The sequence below is a fragment of the Littorina saxatilis genome, linkage group LG16 (assembly GCF_037325665.1).
Source record: "Littorina saxatilis isolate snail1 linkage group LG16, US_GU_Lsax_2.0, whole genome shotgun sequence".
In the NCBI taxonomy this organism is placed as follows: Eukaryota; Metazoa; Mollusca; class Gastropoda; order Littorinimorpha; family Littorinidae; genus Littorina; species Littorina saxatilis.
Window position 1 is genome coordinate 40965692 of NC_090260.1, and position 11150 is coordinate 40976841.

At 44.3% G+C, this 11150-nt stretch overlaps 1 protein-coding gene across 1 annotated transcript; it reads right to left on the reverse strand.

Moving 5' to 3' along the window:
• Positions 1-1887: 1887 nt before the first annotated feature.
• Positions 1888-2445, reverse strand: LOC138950001 (zonadhesin-like). The gene has a single exon (XM_070321781.1). The coding sequence runs from the start codon at positions 2443-2445 to the stop codon at positions 1888-1890; it is 558 nt and encodes a 185-aa protein (XP_070177882.1).
• Between the last annotated feature and the right edge of the window lie 8705 nt (positions 2446-11150).

Genomic DNA, 11150 nt, shown 5'->3' on the forward strand with positions numbered 1-11150 from the left:
ACACACACACACACACACACACACACACACACACACACACACACACACACACACAGATATTTAGAGGGAAATACAGATTACAGTTAGCAGGGACCAAAGTTTTTTTGTTTTTTTACTGAAAGCGATGTTTGTGATGATTGTGTTCGACTGTATGCATTGCAGAAAGCAGGAAGGGACAATAATTTAAAAACCAATTTGTGACTTTGTAAGTTTTATGCCAATTTAGAATGGGAAAATTACAATAAGCCTTTGCTCTGTAATCTTTTTAATAAAATGTTTTTGATATTATGTGCGAAGAATTAACCAAAAACTGGTCGACGCACCCATATGCCTTGTCTGAAAAAGCAACGATGTAACAGTTTCTACCCCCTCCTTCCTAGTCTCGGGTGCCAAAGGTGTCCCCCTCGAAAATGTCCTTTTGTTAGCTCTAGCAGATTCTTGACTAGCTGACCACCAAGTTATCGATGCACATTTAGTGTTACGTCTCGATTCTCGTTGTTGATTCTGTCTGTACACTGACTAGCTGACCACTAAGTTATCGATGCACATTTAGTGTTACGTCTCGATTCTCGTTGTTGATTCTGTCTGTACACTGACTAGCTGACCACCAAGTTATCGATGCACATTAATTTTAGTGTTACGTCTCGATTTTCGTTGTTGATTCTGTCTGTGCACTGACTAGCTGACCACCAAGTTATCGATGCATCATTAGTGTTAACTACGTCTCGGTTCTCGTTGATTCTGTCTGTGCATGGACTAGCAGTCATGATGGCACACTAGGCTGTGACCTTGTTTGGACTCAAATGGGATCCCAGGTTCTCCTGTGGATGTTTTGTCTCGTGAATCCTGGTGTCATGACAACTACCTGGCAAATATATTTCATTCTTTCATCTTTGTTTGTTTGTTTGTTTGTTTGTTTGCTTAACGCCCAGCCGACCACGATCAGGGCGGTGCTGCTTTGACATATAACGTGCGCCACACACAAGACAGAAGTCGCAGCACAGGCTTCATGTCTCACCCAGTCACATTATTCTGACACCGGACCAACCAGTCCTAGCACTAACCCCATAATGCCAGACGCCAGGCGGAGCAACCACTAGATTGCCAATTTTAAAGTCTTAGGTATGACCCGGCCGGGGTTCGAACCCACGACCTCCCGATCACGAGGCGGACGCCTTACCACTAGGCCAACCGTGCCGGTTTTCATCTTTGTCTTGTCTCTGTAAGAGAGACATATTCAGAATCAATGTTTAGCTAAGAAAGAAATGACGTCATGATACATTTGATAACACTTTGTTTTACATATAATTCTTTTCTAAAAAGAGGACCTCCCATGTGTTACCCGGAAGTTTGTGCCCCCCCCCCCCCCACACACTCGAATGGTATAACCGAGACGAATCATGGCAGCCACCATCACACTGTCGCGAACCCTGCTGGAAGTCGTCAATTCTGTTTTGTTTTTGGTCTATTCTCTAAACACTGTTTGAGGGTATTGCAGCAAAAGGTATAGAAGTTTCCTTGCAACTCAGATTGTTCTACAGTTCGTATTGTTAATTTTGTTAAAAATCCTGAATCCTTAAAAACATTTAAGAAAGTAAAAATACCATGTCTGAGAATCCTATAGAAAACACCGATCAAGTTACTTTGTTGACACGTGTGTCTGCCGCCGGGAAGGTGTAAATGAGTTTTCCAGAGCGCATGGCTTTGATAATTTACTTCATGCCAGGTATCTAGCAGGACATGTTTCAGAATGTTCACACCGGCGTCTTGTATTCCTTCTTTCTGTCATCACAGTGCCCATACGAGAACACATATATAATCAGGAAACAGGTGTTAGTAAGCAAGCGATAAATGAAAGCGTCATTAATGAGGAAATACATATTCTGTTCAGTGAAGAATTCTGTTAGCTATTTCCTTTAAGACTTCTGTTAGCTGTGTCATTTTGGTCAAACTCTCTTTACAGTCAGTGTTCTGTTCAGTGAAGACTTCTGTTAGCTGTGTCATTTTGGTCAAACTCTCTTTACAGTCAGTGTTCTGTTCAGTGAAGACTTCTGTTAGCTGTGTCATTTTGGCCAAACTCTCTTTACAGTCAGTGTTCTGTTCAGTGAAGACTTCTGTTAGCTGTGTCATTTTGGTCAAACTCTCTTTACAGTCAGTGTTCTGTTCAGTGAAGACTTCTGTTAGCTGTGTCATTTTGGTCAAACTCTCTTTACAGTCAGTGTTCTGTTCAGTGAAGACTTCTGTTAGCTGTGTCATTTTGGTCAAACTCTCTTTACAGTCAGTGTTCTGTTCAGTGAAGACTTCTGTTAGCTGTGTCATTTTGGTCAAACTCTCTTTACAGTCAGTGTTCTGTTCAGTGAAGACTTCTGTTAGCTGTGTCATTTTGGTCAAACTCTCTTTACAGTCAGTGTTCTGTTCAGTGAAGACTTCTGTTAGCTGTGTCATTTTGGTCAAACTCTCTTTACAGTCAGTGTTCTGTTCAGTGAAGACTTCTGTTAGCTATTTCCTTCGGGTCACAATATCTTTACAGTCAGTGTTCTGTTCAGTGAAGACTTCTGTTAGCTGTGTCAAAAACTCTCTTTACAGTCAGTGTTCTGTTCAGTGAAGACTTCTGTTAGCTATTTCCTTTGGGTCACAATATCTTTACAGTCAGTGTTCTGTTCAGAGAAGACTTCTGTTAGCTATTTCCTTCGGGTCACAATATCTTTACAGTCAGCGTTCTGTTCAGTGGAGACTTCTGTTAGCTATTTCCTTCGGGTCACAATATCTTTACAGTCAGCGTTCTGTTCAGTGAAGACTTCTGTTAGCTATTTCCTTCGGGTCACAATATCTTTACAGTCAGTGTTCTGTTCAGTGGAGACTTCTGACAACTTTTCTATTTCAGGCGGCTACACGTCTAGGCAAGTGTGGTTGGAGGGGGAGGGTGTGAGCATAGTATCTAGCAGGACATGGTTCAGGGTTTTACACCGACACCTTGTTTTCCTTCGTTAGTTCATCACAGAGTCCACACAAGAACACGTTACTAAGTGGGAAACACGTGTCACTGAGCAAGAAACCATTATTAATGAGGAAGCATTTGTTAATGAGCAACAGATGCAAGAAGAAATTCATTAATAAGACAAATGTGTTAGTGAGCAAGAGATGCAAGAACGAGGTATGTCAGGTTCAGCGCGGCTCGGCTGGCTGCGAACAGTCCACTCTACTGGACAGTCGGTCACCATTACAGGAATGATGGAGGCTCAATGCCCTATACCGACCTGCCGCGTTAGACTTCGTGCCCGAGCAGACTGGCACGGCTCACATCTGGCGACACGCCGTCCCTGCACCCTTTATTTTTTAGAATTTGAAACAGAATGAGGCAGAGCGATGTTAAGATATCAAATAACCAAAGGGAAGTAATCGCTCTTAATGCATACGACATGTGTAATAGAGTAAGCGAGAGTTGTACGGAACCTTTTCTCCTGGCATCTGAGAGAATAACAAGCATTGAAATGAACAAGCGACTTTCATCCCTTTATTTTTGTTTTCTTTCATTGTTCAAAGCACAAGCGAAGGGGACTTATTCACCCCTGCCTCTTTGCAATTGGAATTAATTCCAGCGGCTTAAATGATCACCCGATGTGAAAATCAGCATTGGGTTTTGGGAAGTGTTGATCACACAGAGTTGGAAAAATCGATACTATTGGAAACACGTGTGTCTAGTGACTTATATGCTTACTTGCGTACAAAGCAGAGAAGGGTTCATGAAAGCGTGGTAATAAGAATATCTTTACAGTCATTGTTCTGTTCAATGGAGACTTTTGTCAGCTATGTTCTTTCGGTCAAAATATCGTTGCATTCAGTGTTCTGTTCAGTAGAGACTTCTGTTCGCTATGTTCTTTCGGCTAAAATCTCTTTGCCGTCAGTGTTCTGTTCAGTGGAGACTTCTGTTAGCTATGTTCTTTTTGTCAAAATCTCTTTGCAGTCAGTGTTCTGTTCAGTGAGACTTCTGTTAGCTATGTTCTTTCGGTCAAAATCTCTTTGCCGTCAGTGTTCTGTTCAGTGGAGACTTCTGTTGGCTATGTTCTTTCGGTCAAAATCTCTTTGCAGTCAGTGTTCTGTTCAGTGAGACTTCTGTTAGCTATGTTCTTTCGGTCAAAATCTCTTTGCCGTCAGTGTTCTGTTCAGTGGAGACTTCTGTTGGCTATGTTCTTTCGGTCAAAATCTCTTTGCAGTCAGTGTTCTGTTCAGTGGAGACTTCTGTTAGGTTTGTACTATTGGTCACAATATATTTACAGTCAGTATTCTGTTCAGTTGAGAACTCTGTTAGCTATGTTCTATTGGTCAGAATTTCTATTCTGTCAGTGTTCTGTTCAATGTAGACTTATGCAAACTCTTTTATTTCAGGCAGATAAACGAGTGGGTATGTGTGGTTGGAGGGGAGCCCCCTGGGTTTGAGCAGGTTAAACAGTTATATTTGTTGAGCCGTTCTGCTCACTTGGATTCTGTGTGCTTGACTTCTGACCTGGCAAAATAAAATGCCAGTTAACAACCCCCCCCCCCCCTTTTGCTGCAATACCGTGTTTAATCCAGCGTACACGTACAATTTCAGCTCACACTAGTTAGATTTTCTTCTGAAATCTGTAAATCATTTCTTGAAGATTAAACGAGAGGAACGATCCTGACCTAGAAAGCATTCAAGCAGTTGTGAGGGTGATACTGATACTGTATGGCACTTACTTATAAGTTGATCTCATTTACTCTTTATTCCTTTGATTGTTAATGCCAGGAGTGTTAGTGGAAGCTCAAAGATATGGTTGGTTAGTTGTTGTTTTAATGTCCCTTCAGCCGACATGGCTATGCGGGACCGTACACACTTATTTCCTTTGTCAGTTGACAAGATAGTCGCCGTGTTTAGCATTATTTACAGTTCGGTCTATCACTGTAAAACGAGTTGGTTCTAAACAGCGCATGTCTTTTCACACTCGTTACTTCACATCTGGTTGAAAAAGTCTTGATATCCTTTGAAAAAATAAAAATCTTGTCAATGGGTACATTCCGAATACAACCTTTAGAGTATCTGCGCAGTAATAGTTGTTGGCTCACGTAAGTGTAGCCTATGCGATGCTAACGTTTGTCTGTCTGTGCGTGCGTGCGTGTGTGTGTGTGTGATAGAAACTTTAACATTTCCGAGTCTATGGATAAAGCTCGCATAAGAAGATTACGTCTCGGTCAAAAGTGTTTGACGTGTGTGATAAAAACTTTAACATTTGAAGACGTCACATTATGACGTAAGAGGGTTAGACGTCACGCGAAGGAATTACTGAAAGTCTCGGTCATCGTTATTGTGAGCGGGCCGAGACTAGTGGGCAGATCTAGTGTCTCGCTTTCTTGCACAGTTTCACCTATGCTTACTGTGTGTGTGTGTGTGTGTGTGTGTGTGTATGTGTGACGGAGTGATTGAGTTTGTGTTACTGTTTGTCGATTTCTTACGTGAGCCTTGAAGGCTTCGCCTCTTGTTACGAATTGTGTTTACGTCCACACCCTTGAAAAGGACGTGTTCGAAGGTTCAAGGTCCATCACAAATACAACGATGTTCAAACGTATCTGTTCACAGTAAACGGTGCAGTGATGGAAGGGTGCATGTGCACTACGGGACACTGCGGTGTTGTGACTTGGGCAGGTACACATAGTGAATAGAGCAGTGATGGCAGGGTGCATGTGCACTACAGGACACTGCGGTGTTGTGACATGGGCAGGCACACATAGTGAATACAGCAGTGATGGCAGGGTGCATGTGCACTACAGGACACTGCGGTGTTGTGACTTGGGCAGGCACACATAGTGAATAGAGCAGTGATGGCAGGGTGCATGTGCACTACAGGACACTGCGGTGCTATCTCTCGGGCAGGCACACATAGTGAATAGAGCAGTGATGGCAGGGTGCATGTGGACTAGGCTACATGACACTGCGGTGTTGTGACTTGGGCAGGCACACATAGTGAATAGAGCAGTGATGGCAGGGTGCATGTGCACTACATGACACTGCGGTGTTGTCTCGCGGGCAGGCACACATAGTGAATAGAGCAGTGATGGCAGGGTGCATGTGCACTACATGACACTGCGGTGTTGTGACTTGGGCAGGCACACAGTGAATAGAGCAGTGATGGCAGGGTGCATGTGCACTACATGACACTGCGGTGTTGTGACTTGGGCAGGTACACATAGTAAATAGAGCAGTGATGGCAGGGTGCATGTGCACTACAGGACACTGCGGTGCTGTCTCTCGGGCAGGCACACATAATGAATAGAGCAGTGATGGCAGGGTGCATGTGCACTACATGACACTGCGGTGTTGTGACTTGGGCAGGTACACATAGTGAATAGAGCAGTGATGGCAGGGTGCATGTGCACTACAGGACACTGCGGTGCTGTCTCTCGGGCAGGCACACATAGTGAATAGAGCAGTGATGGCAGGGTGCATGTGCACTACAGGACACTGCGGTGCTGTCTCTCGGGCAGGCACACATAGTGAATAGAGCAGTGATGGAAGGGTGCATGTGCACTACATGACACTGCGGTGTTGTGACTTGGGCAGGCACACATAGTGAATAGAGCAGTGATGGCAAGGTGCATGTGCACTACAGGACACTGCGGTGTTGTCTCTCGGGCAGGCACACATAGTGAATAGAGCAGTAATGGCAGGGTGCATGTGCACTAGATGACACTGCGGTGTTGTGACTTGGGCAGGTACACATAGTGAATAGAGCAGTGATGGCAGGGTGCATGTGCACTACAGGACACTGCGGTGCTGTCTCTCGGGCAGGCACACATAGTGAATGGAGCAGTGATGGCAGGGTGCATGTGCACTACATGACACTGCGGTGTTGTGACTTGGGCAGGTACACATAGTGAATAGAGCAGTGATGGCAGGGTGCATGTGCACTACAGGACACTGCGGTGTTGTGACTTGGGCAGGTACACAGTGAATAGAGCAGTGATGGCAGGGTGCATGTGCACTACAGGACACTGCGGTGCTGTCTCTCGGGCAGGCACACATAGTGAATAGAGCAGTGATGGCAGGGTGCATGTGCACTACAGGACACTGCGGTGTTGTCTCTCGGGCAGGCACACATAGTGAATAGAGCAGTGATGGCAGGGTGCATGTGCACTACAGGACACTGCGGTGTTGTCTCTCGGGCAGGCACACATAGTGAACACAACGTGTGTTTTGTGATTCGCTGGACTGTTGTAGGTGGTAGGTCTCTGTTCTATGTCATCATGTGTGTTTAAGACACAGAACGTTAAACACGCTTACAGTGCAACTCACGGACATCACGAACATCGCTCACAGTAAAGGAACGTAAACCAAGACGAGGGAAACTAAGTTTATGGTGGGACCTCATGCAGCATGGGTCAAGACAAGGACAGATAACGCTTGTGTTGGTATCGGATGCAGTGTGGGTCAAGACAAGGACAGATAACGCTTATGTTGGTATGGGATGCAGCATGGGTCAAGACAAGGACAGATAACGCTTATGTTGGTATGGGATGCAGCATGGGTCAAGACAAGGACAGATAACGCTTGTGTTGGTATCGGATGCAGCATGGGTCAAGACAAGGACAGATAACGCTTGTGTTGGTATCGGATGCAGCATGGGTCAAGACAGGGACAGATAACGCTTGTGTTGGTATGGGATGCAGCATGGGTCAAGACAAGGACAGATAACGCTTGTGTTGGTATGGGATGCAGCATGGGTCAAGACAAGGACAGATAACGCTTGTGTTGGTATGGGATGCAGCATGGGTCAAGACAAGGACAAATAACGCTTGTGTTGGTATCGGATGCAGCATGGGTCAAGACAAGGACAGATAACGCTTGTGTTGGTATCGGATGCAGCATGGGTCAAGACAAGGACAGATAACGCTTGTGTTGGTATCGGATGCAGCATGGGTCAAGACAAGGACAGATAACGCTTGTGTTGGTATGGGATGCAGCATGGGTCAAGACAAGGACAGATAACGCTTGTGTTGGTATGGGATGCAGCATGGGTCAAGACAAGGACAGATAACGCTTGTGTTGGTATGGGATGCAGCATGGGTCAAGACAAGGACAAATAACGCTTGTGTTGGTATCGGATGCAGCATGGGTCAAGACAAGGACAGATAACGCTTGTGTTGGTATCGGATGCAGCATGGGTCAAGACAAGGACAGATAACGCTTGTGTTGGTATGGGATGCAGCATGGGTCAAGACAAGGACAGATAACGCTTGTGTTGGTATGGGATGCAGCATGGGTCAAGACAAGGACAGATAACGCTTGTGTTGGTATGGGATGCAGCATGGGTCAAGACAAGGACAGATAACGCTTGTGTTGGTATGGGATGCAGCATGGGTCAAGACAAGGACAGATAACGCTTGTGTTGGTATCGGATGCAGCATGGGTCAAGACAAGGAAAGATAACGCTTGTGTTGGTATGGGATGCAGCATGGGTCAAGACAAGGACAGATAACGCTTGTGTTGGTATCGGATGCAGCATGGGTCAAGACAAGGACAGATAACGCTTGTGTTGGTATGGGATGCAGCATGGGTCAAGACAAGGACAGATAACGCTTGTGTTGGTATCGGATGCAGCATGGGTCAAGACAAGGACAGATAACGCTTGTGTTGGTATCGGATGCAGCATGGGTCAAGACAAGGACAGATAACGCTTATGTTGGTATCGGATGCAGCATGGGTCAAGACAAGGACAGATAACGCTTGTGTTGGTATCGGATGCAGCATGGGTCAAGACAAGGACAGATAACGCTTATGTTGGTATCGGATGCAGCATGGGTCAAGACAAGGACAGATAACGCTTATGTTGGTATGGGATGCAGCATGGGTCAAAACAAGGACAGATAACGCTTGTGTTGGTATCGGATGCAGCATGGGTCAAGACAAGGACAGATAACGCTTATGTTGGTATGGGATGCAGCATGGGTCAAAACAAGGACAGATAACGCTTGTGTTGGTATCGGATGCAGCATGGGTCAAGACAAGGACAGATAACGCTTATGTTGGTATGGGATGCAGCATGGGTCAAAACAAGGACAGATAACGCTTGTGTTGGTATCGGATGCAGCATGGGTCAAGACAAGGACAGATAACGCTTGTGTTGGTATCGGATGCAGCATGGGTCAAGACAAGGACAGATAACGCTTGTGTTGGTATCGGATGCAGCGTGGGTCAAGACAAGGACAGATAACGCTTGTGTTGGTATCGGATGCATCATGGGTCAAGACAAGGACAGATAACGCTTATGTTGGTATCGGATGCAGTGTGGGCCAAGTCAAGACATGATTACCCAAAACATGATGGCATTTCCAACATCCCCTGTTTTTTCTAACAACTCCGTGTCTTTTTACTGAACAAAATCTTATCGTACATTTTATCTTGCATCTGTTTTTACCATTTGTAGCTCATATGGTGCCCGCCCACCCCCACCCCGAAACAAACAAAACAAAAAACACACGACTCAACTGTGTTTGCACTCTACCCATTAAAAAACAATCATTACAACTCGGATCCCGTGAACTGATGTATTCCAAAAGATGATTGGACATCCCTGCATTGTTATGGAACAAAAATAAGCGATGATAAAAGTTGATTGGTCCATGCCCCCGGATGTCATCCAGATCTACACTGGAAGGTTAAGACATGCGCCTGAATGAGAAATAAGGGGATTAAATGACTCCGGACTATGTTAAGTGTAGATACTCTAACACTGTGGTGTAAACATGTTCGTTTCAAGCACCTGTTATTTTCACTGAGAAGGAACCCAAACCATACTTGTTGGTTTTATTTGGAGCGGCATTAGAAAAAGACAGAAAGCACAAAGTGCGGGGCTCTATCTCTCAAGACAAAACTTCAAATTGAAGATGCAGATCAAGATGTTGTACCCAAGGCGCCAAGTGGATCATGACAAGTCGATCAAGAGCCGTTCGCTGTGCTGTCACTTAGATACACTGGTAATTTTATCCTCGAAATGCTTCGTAAAGACTGTAAGCAGGACAAGCAAATGCTTATACGACTCACCATTTGTCATGTTTTACAGACCATTCGTCATGTTTTACAGTGGAACCCTCTTTTAACTCTTACCAGTTTGGGGGTTTTAGGGCATATTTTACAGTGCTGTTGGTGCCTACTTGCCGAGTGGCTATCTGGGGTCATATTCTAAATGAAATATAGAAAGTTATATATCAAATGAAAGGAAAACAAGAGGCGAAGCCTTCAAGGCTCACGTAAGAAATCGACAAACAGTAACACAAACTCAATCACTCCGTCACACATACACACACACACACACACACACACACACACACAGTAAGCATAGGTGAAACTGTGCAAGAAAGCGAGACCCTGGATCTGCCAAGTAGTCTCGGCCCGCTCACAATAACAATGACCGAGACTTTCAGTAATTCCTTTGCGTGACGTCTAACCCTCTTACGTCATAATGTGACGTCTTCAAATAGTTTTTATCACACACGTCAAACACTTTTGACCGAGACTGACGTAATCCATAGACTCGGAAATGTTAAAGTTTCTATCACACACACACACACACACACACGCACGCACGCACGCACAGACAGACAAAGTTTATCATCGCATAGGCTACACTTACGTGAGCCAATGAATAAGCTTTTCATATTTGCGAAGAGAATTGTGCTATCTTTAAAGGTAAAAATTTTATGGGGGTGACAACATGATTTTTGTTGAAATTTGTACGCCCATTTTTTGGAACACGTGACAAACACAAAGAAGAAATTTTTTTTGTGTTCAGTTTATTTTAGATATGCTGCTAACTAGTCTGTTTGGGCATTCATTTTACATAACATAGCAAAGTTTTATAGAGTTTTGCTGATAAACAAAAAAGTTATTGTCACCTGAATACCCCCACCCAAATTTCAAAGTTGGACGTTTCATGCCTAAGGCCCCCCCCCAAAAAATATTCTGTTTACGGTATCCTGACTGACCCTATTTTTTCGCGCGACCCTAGACTTTTGTTTGGCATTTGGTAAAAAAATAAAAATAAAAAAATAAAAAATTGGAAAAAAAAAATTGGAAACAAAAAATTTTGAAAAAAAAATAAAAATTTGAAAAAAAAGGGGGGCTTTGTTTTTTGGCA

Bases quoted from the DNA above. Each gene is read 5' to 3' on its own strand.
- LOC138950001 (XM_070321781.1), bottom strand. From the start codon at position 2,445: ATGACACAGCTAACAGAAGTCTTCACTGAACAGAACACTGACTGTAAA.